The sequence below is a fragment of the Cardiocondyla obscurior genome, linkage group LG06 (genome assembly GCF_019399895.1).
Source record: "Cardiocondyla obscurior isolate alpha-2009 linkage group LG06, Cobs3.1, whole genome shotgun sequence".
In the NCBI taxonomy this organism is placed as follows: domain Eukaryota; kingdom Metazoa; phylum Arthropoda; class Insecta; order Hymenoptera; family Formicidae; genus Cardiocondyla; species Cardiocondyla obscurior.
In genome coordinates, this window is record NC_091869.1 from 6,691,603 (window position 1) to 6,711,349 (window position 19,747).

At 45.3% G+C, this 19,747-nt stretch overlaps 1 protein-coding gene across 8 annotated transcripts in view; it reads right to left on the minus strand.

Annotated features, from left to right (window-relative positions):
* Positions 1-19,747, minus strand: part of LOC139103435 (myelin transcription factor 1) — a 246,360-nt gene that overhangs the window by 25,103 nt on the left and 201,510 nt on the right. For 7 of the 8 annotated variants that reach the window (XM_070658084.1, XM_070658086.1, XM_070658085.1 and 4 more), the window contains 2 exons: positions 13,185-13,285; positions 10-1,955 (listed from right to left, as the gene is read on the minus strand). In XM_070658084.1, the coding sequence (XP_070514185.1) occupies positions 10-1,955; positions 13,185-13,285 (2,047 nt within the window). The remainder of the gene's footprint in view (positions 1-9; positions 1,956-13,184; positions 13,286-19,747) is intronic. The other variant, XM_070658092.1, reaches the window with a different exon arrangement.

The following is a 19,747-nucleotide window of genomic DNA, read 5'->3' on the forward strand; positions in this document are numbered from 1 at the left end:
AATCCTCACCTCTGCCGAGACTGGACGGAGACATAGACATTCCCGGCCTACTACTGTCGAAAGTACCGGGTCTCTCTGGCATTTTCATGACATTGTCCTGCTGACCGTTCGCCGAAGGCACATCGGCAGCGACTGTCGGACTAGACGTGGTGGTAGTCGTCGACACGGTCGTAATGGCGATGCTGTTTGCATTAGGATTCCCGGCAGGATTCGCAGTACTGCCGCTGTCATTAGCGCCGTTGTTCCCGCTGGTAGTTTTATTGCCGACCACCCCGTTGCCGTTCGCGTTCGCGGTATTAACGTTGCCCGTGCTGCCGTTGTTCACGGGGGTGCAACTGCTCACGGCGGCGACACTCACCACCCCTTCCCTCGCGATATCCTGAATCGCGCTGGCCGCTCTGGAGCCCACCCCCGCCGGCTGAAGAATCGTGTACTGCTTCGAGGAATCGGGGCTCGTGACGGAAGGTGGACCGCCGGTGGGACTTTTACTGGGAGACACGGAATTAGCGGCCACGTCGTGAGCTGCCACGTGATGAACCTCCTCCTTCGAAGATTTTAGTTGCAACAGAGACACCGCAGACGGATGTTTGTCCTCGGATGCGGGCGAAATGCCGGATACGGGCTGCGGCGTCGGCATCGTCGGCCCGGGCGTCGGATAACCGACGAATGTGGCGGCAGCTGGATACGGGCCGATCGGCGGAATCGCCGCGGAGGCTACTGGAACCGACGAGGAGCCGCGGCACGACGCTTTCGAGTGATCCGTATTAGGCGGCCTAAAAGCGGACGTTGTCGAAAAGGGCGAGCTCGCTGGCGGCGAGGACGACGAAGTCCCCGTACCTGAGACTTTCATGTTAGTATCGTTATATTGTCTTTGATAATTCGCGTAAAGTGGTTGGTGTTGCTGCTGCCTGCTGATATTTTGAGGCGACTGACCGTTTTTGCACGTTCGATCTCGTTCCCGGTCGTTCGGCCTGTCCCGATCGCTCTCGTCCTTGTCGGCGGCTGGATCCGACATGTCAATTTCCAGTTCGTTGGACGAATCATCGACTAACTCGTTGAAATCCGGCGGATCGTATCTGGAATATTTGTCCGATTGCCTTCCCTGCGAGTCAATGTGTGCGCTCACCATGTTCCTCTCGTTCCGCTCTTTGCTCGACAATGCACGAACGGAAATCAACCTAATTTTCGTCGGCTCGTTTTGATTAACGTTATTAACTTGTGATTGAATGTTTGCGCATTCGTTTTCTATCTTTAGCAGATTATCTAGATCTTTTTTAATTTTCGTCGGATGCTGCGGTTGTTTCGTATCCTGCTGCTTATTTTGCATCTTACCCGATCGATCTTGTTGCCCGCGAAGAGTTATCACGTCTTTTAGCGAACAACCCGTGTCGTTACTCGTGCTCGAAGACGTTGATATCGACGAAGGCGACAGTTTAGGATTTTCTTTTTTCTCCTCAAAGAGATTTTCGAAATTAGACTCGTATCTGTCCTCGTCCGAATTGCCTCTTTGATATAAGGAACCTCTAGGCCCCGGCCAGCTGCCCGACAGGCTCTTCAACGCGGCTTCCGTTTCTCTTATAAGAGTCTCGTCGTCTTCAGGTTCTTCGCTGTGCTTGCTCGATTTTCTCGCCGGGCTACCCGCGTTACCCGACGTAAAGGCGCGCTTCTTTTGAGGCAGCGGTATATTTTTATTAGGATCAACAACGTCGATCGTTTTTCTCACATCGTCGTCGCGAACGCTTTTCCTCCTCCGCTTCGTAGCGGCATCGGTTATCTCCATCTCTTGCGGCGCGCCCGACTGCAGGCCCTTCTTGCCGATCAACAATTGCTGCTGCGACTGTTGCGACGGCTGCTGCGTTTGTTTAGGATTCTGCGTGACCGACTCTGCTTCCAGCTTCCGTTTTTTGAGATGAGCCATCGCATTCTGTCCGCCCGGCACGCTGGTCAGTTCCACCCTGGAACACAAAATTTCCAGAGGATCAGCAAGTCTGCTCTGCCATGCGGGCGCAAGAGACGCAAGAGTGCGTTCGGGTACACAAGTGCAAAATCGTCGATTTCGACGCAATCTAACGGGAAGAGTAATCCATCTCGGTCAGGATCCGCTCTTTCGTTAGGGAGAGATCCCCCAGCGCCTGCCGCAGGTCACTTCTCTTTCTCCCTTCGTCATCTACTTAACAGCGCGTTCAAAGGTCTAAGGGACTGTCTCTCGAGAGAGTTCACCTGACATCCGCCGAAGATAGTCGAGTGCGTGGCCACGAATCCGAGGAGTCACTCTATGCAGCTGAGACGTATCTGTGTCTCTTTCTTTCTTTTTATTTTTTTTTTATTTTTTTTTATTTTTTATTTTTTAATTTTTTTTTCCTCCCTGCTTGTCCTGGTGAACGATCGCCTGGCTCTTTTCGTGCTATTTACTCTTTTTTAGCGAGACACACTCTATCTTGCCGTGTTCCTGCGGCGGACTCGAAATATTTAAACAAGCACTGCGTGACACGCACGCGCGCACGTACACAGCGGAGACACGCGCGCTCGACAAACCGCCAATGCATATATATACATAAAACCATACATACGTACGTATATATATGCATACATATATTCATATATATGTATATATAGATTAACACAACTCCGGCTCGTGTACGCGATGGGCCCTTTCAGACGGGGTGCTCGCGAGCTACTGTGCTATGTTTAAGTTCGCTCGGGGGTGGCGATCTTCCGTCATTCGCGGAGGGGATGAAGACTTGCGCGGGCAGTCGACGGCTTCTGCTTCGTCGCGAAAGGTGGGGGCGGGTTCTGCGCACTGTCCACCCCCTTGAGCTCGGCTGCAGCACGATTCCCAGCCCTTCTGCACATCGCCCTTGCTCACCTCCACCCCCGGCCTTGGTTATCGTAGAAGGGGACACGGTTCCTGGGGGTGCACACCTAGGACTCTCTTTCTTTCTCAGTGTGTTGAGGTACGTGCCTCGTACACCTCTCTCGGTTATATCCACTCACGTCTACATATACGCATGTATATATGTATGTTATATACGCACATATATATGTGCATATATGCGAATATATATACGTTACTACTACTACTACTTTGCTATCCCTCGGGCTGACGCGCCACTGTATGTACGTGCTACCTGGTTCTCTTTGCTGCTTTAGGAATTCGAGCAACATTGGTCCCGGCCAGCGACCTCGCGGATCTGCTCCCTCACGACTCGAGCTTTTTACGTGGCTTAACATTTAAGAGAAAAGTAAAGTCTATACTAATCTATACAGTAAATAAAAAAAAATATATATATAAATATGTTAATACAAAAATATATATTTATTCGACAATAGAAGTGATAAAATTATACAATTAATAATAAGATTTTTTAATACCGTTCGTCTTTTCGTATTCAAATTCAGTTTAAATTTCGTAATTGAAGAAATCTCAGTGGAATATTTCGACAATTATGAATTATTTCCAACGAGCGAATTGCCCATCTTTCTGATGACTTGTAAGACTTTAGGCCTTTAACTGCACAACGTTCGCCCTTTGGTACGCTCGTAAGGTTTACAGCGATAGGAGGAACCTACAACTGGAATTAGATAAACCCAAGCTCCTGAAGGTAGCGGAGGCTGAAGAAGAGCAGGATCAACGTCAGCGCTTAGCGGAGCTCCCTAGGATCCCAAGGAATGAGAGAGCTTCCCTTAAACCTTAAACCCTCCTCAGACCACGTAGCCGGGAGTTTAGAGCGACGAACTCTCACTATGGACCGCGGTGGGAGGGCGGCGGGAGGGCCCTCGTCCAAAATCGGAAGTTAAATCGCACTGGCGGCTTAAGACATTATCACTTTTCTTTGCGGACCAATGCTCTCCTGCAACCGGCCGTCGATAGCGAAACGCGCATGGGTGGCCCGGAAAAAGGAAGTGAGAAAGAGCTAAAATCCCTTCGACTTACGGATCGATGCGTCCTGGCTCGTCGGCTAATTATGTGTCGTTTCTAATGTTTCGTCGAGAATAATTAAAAAACCGACGGATGTGACCGACTGCAAATTTTCGCCGAAAGAAAACATCGCCAATTCCGTCGAAGTCTCCGTCGGTGGCTGCTGTAAGTATGAGATAACACACGCGCTACATTTTATTTTTGCTCGCTGTTATTCGAGTTTTATAGAATTTTTTTTCTATCGAATATCTATAGAATTTCATTGCTCGGTAATAAAAAAAAAAAAAAAAAAATTATAACATACAATTCGTAACGTACACACCGCATAACTTTTACATTTTTCTACTATTATTCGGCACGGTTATAAGAAAATGGCTAGCTAAATAGAACACGACGCGAAGCGGACGACGGTGTCTCCTTTGCAAGGATTAGAGTATTAGGCGACATCACGTCACTAAAGTCTAAAGGAAGCTCCTTAGAACTGTGTTCGGAGAGATAGCCCAAACTTGCGTTCTCTATCTTCTTGGCGGTTCTTCGGATTCTGTCTCTCGCCTTGTTCCTTTTACTTCTCACTCTCCCTTTTTCTGACTCTTCCTTTCTTTCTCTCGTTGTCTTTTGTAATCATGTACTAACGAGATTTGACAGAAATTTACAAACAATCTCAATGTTTTCCTTGCAAGTATATTAGCGCAGTGCGAATTCCTTTACAATTGCGAAAATCACGCGTTAGTAACTTCACCCTGGAGTCTGTCGGGAGGGGAGTGTTCTCGAGAAAAGGCAGTCATACGTCTTTTTCTCGCCAACGTGCAAGGGTGGGCGAGATCGGCGCTAGGCGAGCGCCGGATAATTTAGGGGTCTCTCACGCGTGGATAATGGGGAACTTGGCTAATGCACCCCACTTGGCACCACGTGGATTCGCATGAATTTTGCGATTCGACCTTTGTGCCTCCCTCGTTCGCTGCCACTAACGACTCGCGCATGAAAACGGCAATGAGTTTAATTGTTATAACCAAACGAAAATAAACTTTACGCGACTAGCTTCCGCTCAAAATCGATTTAATTTTTAAACTGCTACAAATTTTTTTTTGTGACATAGCAAAGAAAAAAAAAAAGGAGAGTGAGCGAAAGAAACAAAAGATTTTTTAAGCAGACGCGTATCATTGATGTAGGAAGAGAAGAATGCTGTGACCGGGACAGCTGAGCTGTTTGGTTGGACATCATTTTGCCGTTTTGCTCAAGGGAATACTCCGTCGTCTAGCTACTAACTGTCCGTCCATTCGTCGGGCTTTCTCCTCTTTCTTTACTATTTTTTTTTTTTTCTCTCCGTCCCATGAGCATACCCTCGCTTACTGGCTGACGTCTTAAACCAATCGAATTCTGATCAAATATTTAGCGCTGACCGGGCCAACGCTTTAAGTGGCCCCTCCATCGCTGGACTTTCTTCCAATAAATCCTTCACGTTACATCTCCTAAAATTCGAATCAACAAATTTCAAGGAATAAACTTTTTGATAAGACACCCAAGATCGGTTTTAACATTTCTAATTTATAAATACGCGAAATCTAAAAATTTTTTTAAAAGAGACGCAGCGACGTGAATATAAAAATTTTTTGACGGCTCGATAGATGCGCGAGATCTAGAAATTAAGAAAATGAGAGATTAAAACTTTCTGATAATTCTTGAGCGCGTATTCCGGAAACGTTAGGTATCGTCGATCGAGGCGTTGATTAACGACCGAGCTGCAGATCGGCGATTCCAGCTCGAAGTCGAGGTCGACTTTTTTGTCCCTTTCGCCACACGGCAATACGTCACGCGTCCCGGTTTCGGGGTGTAATTAAAGAGAGCGCGGAACAGCATGACGCCTCAGGCCTGTCTGGGGGGTGTAAGAAGCGGGGCGAGGCGACCGGGTACGCTGAGGGTACGCGCGGGATATAAGGGACGTGTTTTACCGAGGGATACTTACACACCATCCCCGCGCGGCACATATTTTCATATAACAAAACCATCTGCGTGCCGCGCATAACAAATTTCAACTGATTTATAGCGAGCCCGTTGGCGGTGGAAGGCCGCAAATTTTCGCAGTTACGAAAGCCGACGACTGCGCCGTTACGAAACGACCGTGCTCTTACTCTCGGTTTATAAAATTTCGTCTCTTCGAGTCTGGATACCGCCCGAAAGGATCGTAAGTGGCTCCCGACGGACGCGAATCGTTTTCGAAGCGAGCGGACGACGATTTCTGCATCGCGGGACTAGCGTTAAAAAAAGAAAAAATAAAAAAAAAGTAGCAAAAAAAATGCGCGACCTTTCTTCGCGCGCGAAAATGCGGAAGTATGATGAAGTTTCCCGAACTTCGAAGCCGTTCGAAGCCTCGCATTCCTGGCCTCATCCCAAAGCGACGGAGAAATTGAAAAGGACATCACGTCTCCCAGGGGTTTAATGCTGATATCCGCTGGAAAGACGACCTTAAAGGGTTGCAAAGGGGGCGGCAAAGACGGGGTATACGGGGAAAGGAATAAAGGGAACGAGGGGTCTGGTAAGAAGCGACTGTGCTCGGACCAACCGACGTCCGACCGTGCTATCGGATCGATAATGTCATAGTGACAAGTACAAGTATGTGTTTGCGCGCGTCTTATACATGAGACAATCCCATTCGACTTGGTTAAAAAAAATTTTATATGAATAAGCGTGCGTCTGATAATTTACTACAAAATACTTTTATTCTTTCTCTGTTAAAAAATATATTTAAAAAAATTATTTTCCCCTTGGTTACATTTAACTCGTAATAAGTAGAGCTATTTCTAAAGACAATGTGATTTTAAAGCGGCGGCGAGTCGCGAGTTCTTACTGCAACACGCGGGGAGTAGTAAATTTGGAAACGAACCTGGAATAAACTGTCCGGGACTATAGCCGTAATAATATGCTTTCGCCGACGCCGCCGCCAGATTGTTACGGGCAGCTAGAATTGCCTTCCCGAAAAGCGGTCTGCCGTTCTTGGATTACGATGCAATTTCTCGAGCCTCGCACTGATGACGGCCCTTAAAACTTGAGGACCCCTCGCTTCGCGACATTATATGTATAGCAGTGCACGCCAATGAATTAGAACATCGTTCTCCTCACGAACGTTTCCCGTATCGTTAAAATTCGTGCAAGGAAACATTAAAAAATGCTAATTTCATCTTTGAATAAAATATTATCGGGATCGTGTGCGATAAAAAAAGAAAAAAAAAAGATTCGCCTATTTCTTTACGAGAGGCTGTTTGTTACAAGAGGCAGTTGTAACGAAAGGGCAAGCGCGTATCGGATAACATGATTACAAATATATCATAAACTCTCCTCCGATCGGTCTTGCTGTGTGAAGGGCGTCCGAGAGGGTTCGTGCCGGGAAAGAAGGAGCGTGTCCTTCGACACGCGATACACGTACGTCGCCTGTCGATGCGGCTTTATCGCAGCAAATCACTGCCGCTCCGACGAAGTAAAGACAAAGAGAAAAGCGAGCGGAAATGGCTAAGGGACTAAGGGACGGGGGTGGGAATGAGCGAAAAGGGCACGTAGTACATCCCTCCGGCTAAATCAAATTGACGGGGCACGTACCTTCCATACAGCGCCGGCGAAAAACCATGGAAGGGTACGAGGCGCAACGAGCAAACATTGCCCGGTGAACTATATGATTTGTGCTGAATCCCGGTGAACTTTTCGCGGAATGAAAAGAAGTAGGGAGGCGAAGGCACGCTCGGAATCGCTGGATCTCGATGTAACTTACGAAACTGAATGGCAAATATTAATCCGGCGGTCTTAGCGATCGAGATTCCCTGCAATTTATCTCTTCGGCGAAACGAATTTGTAGAACATTCATAAAACTTTATATCTTAATTCATCTCTGTGTATGCAAAGATTAGAAACGGAATTTATAAAGTAATGAACTGTACAAAATTTAAATAATCAATTAAAAAAATTTTTTTGTGCAATTCTCAAAGGAAGGTCGGTGCGCGAATCGGGAAAATTCATCGGGGTCTTGCGAGGGGCTGACGAAAGCAAAAGAATCAGGCTGGGCGCGAAGGCGCGACGGGGAAAGCGCAATCGTGATATCGTGAATCGCCTTTACGGAAACCGCCCTCGCAGCCCGAGACAGCCAGATATCTCGGAATGTTTTACACCTCATTAGGCAACAATGTGTTGTTGCCAGGGTGAATTATATCGGGCATGAGACGCCCGTCAAGACAAATGGCTCGAACCGGAGGTAATTGTGGGCTTTTATTAGCTCTGGTTTCTCCCGCTGGCTGCGAATCGCGCAGCGCGGGAAACGCCGAGCCAGAGGCGCAGCGACAGCAACCCTTCTAGCACCTCCCGCTCCTTTCATCCCTGCATCCACCCGTCGCGCCATTGCTTTCGACGGTGCGTAATTACTCGCGTGACAGTAATGCGGGAATGCGAATCTCGCCTCTCTAATACTCGCAGAGTCATCCCCCTTGTATTCAGTTTCCGCGCTTCCTTGCGACGCAGTCGTCGCACCGTTTCCGCTTCCCTCCTCCGCGATTCCTTTCGACTTTTAATCCGATCGATCACCATGAAATTAGAAAAAAATCTCAATAGTCACGTTCGTAAAAATTTAACAGTTTGCCGCAACAGCAACTGCGAGACACCGAACTGCATTTTAAATTACAATTTTCCCAAAAAATTTTAATTTAAAACTGATCAAGTTTATATATAAAAAAAAATAATCTACACTCTGTACAATAAAAAATCATTGCGGCGTGATAACAAGAGAAGTTGTACCATAAACGAAATCGCTGAGCGGAACGGAGTTAGTGACAGGAAGTTATGGAATAAGATTGTCATTTCTCATGTGTCCTCTCGCTCTTTTTCGACAACGAGCGAGGCCGCGCTCGTTTTCGAGGGGAAACTACAGGCTTTTGAAAGACCATATTTTCGCGACGAGAGAGCCGCTATCCACACGTTATTACGAGATACGAGTCGCTTCGCTACATATGCGGGCCAAGCTTGTCTCCCTCTTTCGCTCGTTGCCCCGCGACTCATGTATTTATGCATTTCCACCGACTGGCTGCTCCTTGACTCGCGTTCACGCATACATGCGGGCGGGAAAACACGTAAATCGCCTCGCACAATAAAGAAAAATTATATAGTCGCAATAGGAAAGCGGAGGGGTCGAATTTCCTCAAAAATAGCCCCGGCGGGAAGAAACGAGAGGGTAGATAAACGTGAATCGCGATACGATGCGGCAAACGAAGCCTCCCTTGGATTAAAAATCTATTGTCGCGGTTTCCGCCAGACACTCGTGGTTGCCTCTCGTTATATGAAAGCCATATTTACTCATTGCATTCAATTCGGATTCACTTACGGGTATGATTTACTCGACGAAGGCGTACCTGGTAGCCGGTGATGGGAATTTATTGGAGGCGGAGGTTGCCCTAAAAGCCGAAGCACGGCGCACGGTGGTGAGGAAGGACAGGAGCAGAGGGACGGACGAAGGGAGAAACCGCGAGAGGAGCAGCGGGCCAAGGGAAAAGAAGATAAAGGGTACGTCCTTTCCTCATATTCGGAATCCTGCATGGCTCATAAAAGTTTGTAAAGGACGTCTTCGCCCGAAATGCAGATTTATCGCAACGCTTTTGTGAATGTTATACGCGAGTTTTTAGAATTCTTCATGATTATAAGCAACAACGCCTGTGCGCGGAGCGTATGCCGCGAAAACGCGTTAAATATCGCGAACGTTTTAATGAAAAAGTTACAGGTACGTTCCCGCAGTCGATACTTTATTGAAATTTTAATGAAATGTTATTCAATTAAATAAAATTAATTCAAATCTATTTTAAAACTGCATATTAAAAGTATTGTGCTTGAAATGAAAGTTTAATAAAATCCGCGATCTCTTGTCAATTACATTCACGGTTTCTTTAACTATGTTCATATTACGAAGCTGGCCACTGTGCGCGGATATACTTTCGGAAACATATCTCCATAGAGGAAAGCTTATGGATAATTTATATCAGCTCGGGGGGAAAATGGCTTTAAGAATATATGTTGCACAAGCGACGAAGTACACATCGCGTTCTTTTATTCAGCAATATCGAATTTTTATTCGCTTCTTGTATAACTGGTCGGCCACATAAATCTGCTTGGCGTTATTATTCTATTTCAAAAAGTAGACTAGTCGGAAATTTGAGATTCGATTTAAATTGCAACTAGGATCTTTTAAAAAATATGTGAAAAAAATTTGAAGCGTGCGCAAAATTTGTTCTAGTAATTAAAAGAAAAAGATAAGGATAAGCGGCGTACGTGCCGCGCGCGAGCTACGTTCCCCCACTACCCCCACCATCGCTCAGTCCTTCTCTAGCGGTCGAACGAGACGTACGTACGCAGCACGTGCTCCGTACGTATTAAAGATCCACGCACAATCGACGGGCCAGGGGGACATTATCTGCCGTGAATTACCATCCTGGATCAATCGTGCGTACCGGCGACTACATCTTTTCGATATAAGGTAAGTTAAAACCACGTGTAAGTGTACATTAAATTCGCGTCTCTTTCCCGTAAACGAAGTGTCGACGAGTACAGTCGGGCTCGAAAGAAGAGGGATTCAATCGACGAGTTCGCGATAGATTCGGGACATATTTATTCGTGATGTAGGAAGGCGAGGCCGGAAAAATCTTTTCGTTAGCGTATTTTTATGGCTGCGTGGTGTGACAGAGAATAGAGGTCGGTCACACATGCGACGTACACATCTCGCGCGGTGATCAGGTGAATAGTACATAGAAATGTGCCGGTCGATCGGCTGCCGTAGTCAACTGTATATTATTACACAATATTAGCTGATGCGAATTGATCTTCGCGAACGATAACGTGTACGTGTCGGGTATCTATGAAGTGAATATTTCACATAGAATAGTCGTAATTATTTGTAACGCAGCATGTTTAATTTTTGTCATTTTTGCTAATCAAATGTAACTATTTTTGTTTCAGATAACAATCCAGAGGAAGACTTTCGTCGAAGGAGCATCAGTCTGACATCCCCGTTGGAAAAAAGTGGAAAGAAAAGTGTCGCACGCCGAAATTATACAAATACGAACCGCAGCCGGTTCGTCGATCGTTCCGGGAGTTACGCAAAGTATTCGGGCGTAGTTTTTGGCTTTATTTTAAACGCGAGTGCCGGATAGGAACGCGCGAAAGTGATCAATATAATTTTCGCGATTGTATCATAAAATCACGGTCGGGGTGTTCGCGAGTGACTTGTGCGCGGAAGGATGACTCGACACGTCCCATCTGAGAGGAGGAGCAGGCCCAGGACGGGCATCCTGCATCGGCGGAGCAACTTTTAAGTAAGTATAAATTAAAAAAAAAACAAATCTTTTTTTTATTAATCTCATTATTTAACTGACATGTCTATATTATTTTCTTTTTTATGTTACAGTCACCGGCAGAACTTTCAACTCCGCTGAAGCTCATGCAGATTGGTAAGTCGCATGGTTTCTTCTAGTACTATAAAATACATCCGAATTAAATTAGAACGATAATAATCGCGTCCGGTCGCGGGTGGCCGAGTTTGAGGCATTTGCTCGCGTGACCTCTTGCTACACATCATCTAATTTTACAAACTCGCGACTGATAAACAAGCAGTTAGAACGTTTGTTGAATAACGCTGGTGTTGCATTATTCACGACATATCCAGATATTTTACGAACTCGGTGTCTATGCGAAAATACAGAAAAGCCGTGAAAAATAACGGAGCAAAACGAGAGAGAGAGCACTAGTCGGGTTCGCCAATTTACGCGCGGAGCGGGATTTTGGTCGATCAACGGGGGACAGAGAATGCCACAGGGTGAAGCGGCGGTTCAGCGGGGAAAGGGCGTAAGGGGCATGAGGCAGAGGACACAACCCCCCGTGAACCCGAACATGAATTAAAGTTTTAATTTCTCTAAATCACTGTTCGCCCTCGAGCGCTTTCCACCAGACGGTCCGTTACTTATAGCCTTTGCCCTTTTTACCGCCTTCTTTTTTCCCCATTCGCCTCGATCTTACCGACGGCCCAACCCTCGCCAATAGGGAGAAATCGATATGCACTTATCCGATGACTCTTGAGACCCCGAATAACGAGTCTTCCCTTCTCTCCTCCTTAGCTTTTTTTTCTCTCTTTCTTCTTCTTTTCTCTTTTCCACGTGCGCTCTCGAAACGATAAGCACAACCGCCGGAAATTGTCCGGAGCTCGAATACTTCGGTCCTGCCGTAAGATTATCGAAGATTTATTTGCATAGCTGGGTTTATATTTTCTCAAATGCGCGCGAGATCTCTGCTGCTTATTTTTTAGCCATTGTACCGAGCTAAAATCTCTCTTCACGTTGTTTAAACAAAGCCCCAATTTTATTTCTCTACTTGCAGCTTGTAATTATTTACATGTACATGGGTAATAAAAAAAAAAAAGATATTTACTTAATTGTACGCTGCATCAATTAACCGCAAAAATAATCCAGAATAGAAGTAACAACGCAATTTGCGAACAAATTCAAAAATCGCTCGATACGCGGTACATGAAATTCACGGCAGCGATCCCGCCGTTCGCCCGTGTTTTCCGGCTAAAAGGGAGAAACGGGGGGGTTGTTCATTTAAAATCATGACGTTGGTCGGAGGGCGCTAGGACGGCGGAGGCGTTAGTATTAACGTTAGGTACCCGCCGGGCCACCTACAAGAAGTTCGCACAGCCTCCTCCTTCTACCATCTCGCCGCCACCCTGGTTTCCCTACCGGGGTGACATATTGTTTCCATTCTGCTCTCTCGGGCTAGAGCGCAATAAAAAACTGGCATAAATATCACCTCGCTTTCCCCGCGCGTTTTTCCGCGCCCTATACCGTCTATGCGGCAAAGCCCAAGCCGGCGACAGTAAGAGAGAAGAAACCCGATAACAGTCGGCACCATACGAGAACACCATTGCTGTATCGCGAGACTAATTTGCCTGAGTGGCTTTATGGATCGCGGAAGGGAAGCGGCAAGAATCCGCGGTCTTGCTTCCCACGTTTACTTTTAACGCAGTCTCACAAAGTACCACGATGTTTAAGTTGAATTTTATTTTCCCCGCGATATAAATGCATGTCTCTACGATTCTAATTCGTAGTCTGCGAATAGAAGGAAGTCGGAGCTGTTCTAACGGAGATAGATATCAGAAATTTAACATCATTCGTCTTGATAACGTCTGAAGCACCAAGAGAGCGTAGCTCGGACGGCTTTGAAATTTATATTACGCATATATATCACTTACAGCGTAACAGGTTCTTCGGGGCTAGAGGGCGAGATGGATAGCGACATGGTAGCGGCGGTCAGGCATCGTGATGTTCCCGGTGATCTGACTCGGTCGTCCACCTGTAACATAAAAAAAAACGAAACCCTGTCATTCGTAGTTACGTTGCCGCTGATTTCTCGGCATCTCGCATCCGCGAGAGTCTCTACTTTACTTCCCGAAAATTTATTTCCGCGGTCTGTAAATTCTCCTACGTTACAATAGGCGGGAGAGAACACGGGGGAAGGAGGAACCGTCGAATTCTTCGCGCGATACTTGCTACCGTCGATGGGGAATTGAGCAACAGGTAGAGCAGATATGTCCTCGAGGCATCATGCTCGGCAGAGCACACGCGTGATTCACTGCATAAGTGAGTTATCAGAAGCACCTTTTTTTTTTCCTCGCTTCTCTTTGCCCGAGCTCGAGTGGTAGGAAAGCAAGATTATACGGACACGTCGTAAGCTCATCCGGTGATATTTATTGCAGATAAAAATCTGTGCAGCATATATATTCATAAAAAGAGTTTATTATCCGGAATATTTCATATGCATGTGAATTTTTCGTCGCGACAAGCCCACTGCGCGTATTCATCTATGCCAACGCGTTCTCGAATGCCGAATCCGCCGGGCCAGCTGAGTCCCGCCGTCCGCCGTCTGCGCGTCCACCACCACGCGGACCGTGCGGCATGATGGCTGCCGACGAAAATAGTTTCACGTGATCACAGTGCGCGAGGCAGTCGGCGGGTCCGGCGGTCGACGGGTTTGGCGACCGGCTGTCTCGCACGTCGGCCGCCGGATCCGCCGACTGCCTCGCGCGCCGTGATCACGTGAATCTGTTTACGTCGGCGGTCATCATACCGCACGATCCGCGTGGTGGTGGACGCGCGGGCCCGGAGGTCAGCGACCGCGGTAGCCGAGCGCGCGCAGGAATAGATCAGTACGCGTACTATACTAGTTACGCGGAGGAAAACGTTTAGATATTTAATTTTTCTAGCTCGTTATTAAGCAGACGATTTAAGTGTTAGATTTCTTGCTCAGTGCTGGGTAGTTTTGCTAGACAGCTACGAGATAAACCACGAATTGATTAAATAATTATTAGGTAACGATTGGAATCAAATTCCACACGGGATATATCAAAATCAATTTAGTCAATTTAATCTATCCGTCATTGCATATCTTTAGTTAAATGTAAAATATATTTAACGTTTCCGAATTTAGAGTCGGTTCGATTAAATGTTCAATAAAAAGTATAGTTTTTTTTTTATTTTTTTTTTTCTATTTAATACGGCAATTACAAAATGACTGTCACGATTTCCAAGGGATTAATAATGAGCGCGGACGATCGCAGGGAGAAACAAACGTCGCCTCTGGGCAAGTGGACCGGACTCGCGGCGCAACCGACATCAATCTGAACGAGCGAAGCGCACCCCCTAACGATCCACCGAGTCATATAAATTTTATTGCCATTTCATAAATCCCGACGACCACCGCGAATAACCGTCCCGGAGCCCTCCGAGAGATTATCACGAACGTATAAAGTTACGAAACGTCGCACGGTTACAGTCCGATCGCCGGTTTCAGACGCTTCCGACGTAATTCTCGAGTACGATTGCGAAAACTTTCGCGAAAATATAATGGTAATTATCGTCCAACTTAAAAAGCGATCAAGCTGCTTGGACGATTAGCATTTTATATCGGTCCCCAAACTTTACGTTCGCGTAATGTCACACAAAAAGATGCTTGGATGTAACAAATTGTCATCGCTGGTCGCATTTGAATTTTAAGTGGTGTAAACGTAAAACGCGCGGATAAGTTGCGTGGCATTTTAATTTTTTATTTCACTCTCTTCGAATATATTTGAACTAAGGAGAAATTAATTATTTAATCACGTAGTAGTAATAATAATAATAATTTAAAATACTAAAGCGTCTTAATATTTTTATTATTTCGTGCAAATGTAATTTTTTTCTTTTTTTTTAATATGTGTTTTGATTTCTTCGTCGCGATCAACGAAACGATTCGCGTCCGCCGGCGAGAAATGTGTATTGCCTTTAATTAAGAAAAAATGTAATATGAACGAGAAACTAGACGCGATTACGACGGCACCCCCCGCAGCTCCTGAGCCGCAGGGGTCGGTCGTTCCCGCGAACCGCAGAGGGTGGAACAAAGGAAGTTATCGCCGTGGAATTTTTATGTCGACGAGAGAAAGAAATGTAAATCAGGTCTTGGCGCTTTTGCCTTCCGTCGTGGACCGAGATGAGAGGAGGGAGAACGAAGAATATAAAAATGTCATTTTGTTGAAATCACAAAAACTAGTCTTCTGAAATTAATACAATATACTCGCGTGCTTGCCGTGTGTTTAAATAGTATTAACTCCGATCGTGGAATATTTCGTATAAAATTATTATTTGCTCGCAAAATTTTATTTCTAAAATTTTAAAGTGGACGCAGTCGAACTGACAATCAGTCGCACGGCCGTAGGAATGAATCTCGGGGAGACAGGGGGAGATAGAATCGAAATGTAATTAAGATAGCAAATAATCCGTACCAAACAAACTCCGTAAAATGGATCAAAGAACTCACGAGAGTGAGAACGAGCGATAGTCGAGAGGAGGGTGCCCCAAACGAAAGGTATCGGGAGCGAACTACGTGGAACCACGTCTCGCCCTGTCGTCGTTCTGTCTAGCTCGGAGCAGTAGGGCAACGAGAGAGGAGGAGAGCCCGTCGGAGACCCTCGATAAATATTTCCGTCAAGTGACCGGGGTTGGAATTCAAAGAGAGTCGAAAGGTGGAATCGAGAACGGGACGACTTCGTTGCCGGGAATGAGAAGCGCCGGAAAAGGAAAGCCAAGGCGAGGCCCGAGGCCGGTATATTTGCGTTACATTATATAGTTGCACGTTTAATCAGCCATATACCTGGAAGAAGCCAAAAAAAAAGCAAAAATAAGAGAAGCATGCATCCCGAGAAAAGAGAGAAAGAGAATAAAAAAAGAAACGTTAGTTGCGTTTGTAAAGACGTTCAAGAAGAACATTTCTACTTAGGGACAGATAATTTGTATGCGACATTTACTAAAATTTTTAAGCGCGTAAAGCGAGAATTATTATTAAATTAAATTATTAAATATAAAAAAAAAGAGAATTATAGAAGAAGAAGGGAGTAGAGGCGCTCGTACGATGTCGATGGCGCGACAGATTACCTTCAGTATTTTCTACCACATACATCATCGCCAGTCGCTAGACCTTAATTGTGCCTCAATACCCGTAGTTTCGCCATCCTCCTTAATTGGCGTCGTCTACGCCGAGGTGCTCGTCTCATCGGCACCGAAGATCTCTCGCCTCGTTAATACGCACATCCGAAAGTGTCTTTACCCGATAAGCAATCACGCCAAAAAGCTGAACTCTCTCGAAATTAACGTACGACTACGGTGAGTCGAGGCGCGGTAATACATTGATAATAGAACGAAGGGTCGGTGACAAACTGCCGACCGCACTTTCATCGTCAGGGATGCGATTAGGGAAAAATTCGTCCCGTTTTAATGGGGAGTGAAAATTAAATACCGCGGCGTGTCCACCCCTTAAGTCCGGTCACCTAATAATTCATACGAGGAATGTAAAAAGGGCAGGCGGCGGACCCCTTTTTCGCGGGCAGCTCGGAGAAAGCGCGAAGAGCGCGGCGGAAGTCAAGGGGGTAGAAAAAATACGGGCTCCGGTTTATCTTGAGATTTGTAGCCGCCTTGTCCCCGGTATTTTTTTATTGGCCGCTCCGGCAGCGGGAATGCCGCGACTCTGACGGACCGTTAAATTTTATTATATATATATTTTTTTTTTCTTTTTCACCGATGTCGAAATAACGCGACGCCGGATACGATCGCTCGTACCGCGGTAGACATAAATTCTGGTCGACGACGGTTTGGCATTTCTCTCAAGAGCGGCAGATACGGACGCGCGGGCTGTATCTTCACGCTTTAGAATTATCCTGTCACCCTCTTCGCGCGGAGCTCGGAAAAAAAATTCAATTTGCGCAGAACGTCAAGTAACCGAACAGTTAAACAATTTTTTTTTTATTTACTGCCGAAGTTTTTTTGAGTTTGTTAAAGCGAATATTTTTTTCTTCCCTCGACAAATTTCTACGGCAATTCTAAGCAAACGCAAGAGCCTCGCGCTTAACGAGCGCGGGGGGTTCTGAATGTTAGAAGCGTGCTGCAATGTATTTCTATGAGTAATGTCTGCAACACTTGTGATGAGGATGAGTTTTCACCTCGGCGAATTCGTTAGGAGGGCTCACGAGTACGTGGTATTCTCCCGCAAGTCTGCCCGCGTTCTGCAATGGTCTGGCCGTCTCCCCGCGCGAGGTCATATCCGAGAATAAGGAGAGACGGCGGTTGCAGGCTCTTCAGGATGATAGTTGTAGGCACGGCGGAAGCTTTTCGCTAAACCAGGCGCCTCATTATCTTAACAAATCTAATCTCGCGGTGGGTGTTTATAAATGTCTTGCTTTCCTCTAAAACGACTCTAAGGACTGACAAGGAGAAAGCCAAGAGGGTTTCTACAAATTACATTACGGTGTTTCTTTATTTTTCGTTGAGATAAAAAGCAATGCTTGATCATATATATTAAAAATTTAAAAACACGTATTTATTTATCACGCTTTAATTTTTATCTTTATTTATTATTTTTATTAAATAATGTTCTATTTTTATTATTATTATTAAGCATGCACAGTGTTATGCAAATCAACTAGATTCCTAATTTAATCGATATCAGACACGAAAATGTGGAGAACACAACGCTGGCATTCGAGGAAGGGTAAGCCTCCGTTATTATAAGATGGAGAGCACAGCTTGTCGCGGAATTGAGAGACTTTGATCCCTAAAGAGCAATAATATGAATCCTCTCTTTATCTCGCCTTCTCTCGCTTACAGTTATCATCAAAATTGTCAAGGCACGCGTAAAAGTTAATTCCAAAGCTAATTCAAGCCTTTACACAGGCCGCAATGTAATCTTCTTCTTGATCCTCTTAAAGATCTTGAGCCACACTTTTTCGTGCGTTTCATTAACTCACTTTGTATTACAAGAAAAAGAAAAAAAAAAGAAAAAGAAAAAAAAAAGCACTTTAAATGGCATAGAATTGTTTTACACACTTATTAAATTTGCTGTGCAGTTTTAAATTTACGTACAATTATTTCTGCAACTAAAACCTTGGTAATTGCATATGGTAATCGAGTCGATTTTGGAGATCTCAAGATCGTCCTGGCCGTAAATAAGAAGCCCGCGTCACAAACTCTTTCTCTTTAAATTTTTATTCGAATCTCGTACGAAGAGGTTACATCGGGGGCGCGCTTCATCCTCGGGAAACCCAAGCTCTTCTATTCTGTCTCGTCTCGAGCATAATTTGCACACAAAGTACTAAGGAGTAAAGTACTATGCGGGGTGCCAGCACGGTGCTATACGTATCCGCGTTGTACGTGTGTGCGTTATGTATGTACCGAACCCGAAGACATTATGCTAACGCCCTTCCATACGACGGTCTTCTACCTGATGCGCCCCGTCTTAAGTTCTCGCCCTTAATAATCGATGCGAGGACAAAATATCTTTAAATTAATTAACAATCACTCCAATTATAAGTACAAAAAAATATTTTCTCGTTTCTAATCAGCGTGAAAATACAGCGCTCTTCGTTGGCCCTTAATTAACGCGGATGTTAATTCTTTGCCTTTTAAAATTCCGTCAGCTCGTTTTTTTTTTCTTGCTGTAAAAGATTTTCTCTGTATCGGTAATTGGAATGCAAGGACATTAATGGCGAACACGGCACGGGCCGCATATATGTATGAATAACGACCACCGGCTGGCACTAACGAAGGAATAAGGAGGCATTCTTCCGCCAGGTAATAAAAAGCCTGTCACGTAGCGGCGGCTCCGCCGAGGACGACCACGGCAAAATGGTGTGGGTAGGTAGAAAGAAGGGAAAGAATACTGATTCATTATTCAATCTGGGTCGAGTGATTAGCATGCGCCAGTGCTCGACGTCTTAGTCCTTGAATCCTTCTAAATAATGTAAGGCGAGCCGCTGGCCCAAACCATCTTCGTGACGGTCCTCTAGCGTCGTCCTGAATATATTTCCAAATTATGCACGCGCCGAGATATAGATAATACTATACTTTAGCGTTAATGTTTCAAACGTATGTTATTATATTACGCGTATATTAATTCTACCGCGATTACTTTTATTTCTTTTATTTTTTTTTTCTTTTTTCTTAGTTATATTTTTTAATAACTTTATGCATACGTTTATTTAAATAATATTTTTAATTTCGTCGATATATATATCTGAAATTCTGATAAACGAAATTTATGGCGCGTCGTATTAAAAGTATCTCGATTTTCCAATGGTAGATTATAGAAAACTAACAATATTCTCTAATCCGTCCGAGAAAAAATATCGTTGTCTCGAATCCCAAGAGGCGGAGAAGAAAAGGCCGAAGGATAAAACATTTTTAATGTAATTAAGTGGGAATCTCTGCGGTGTTCTGCCCTGTTCCGCCTCGA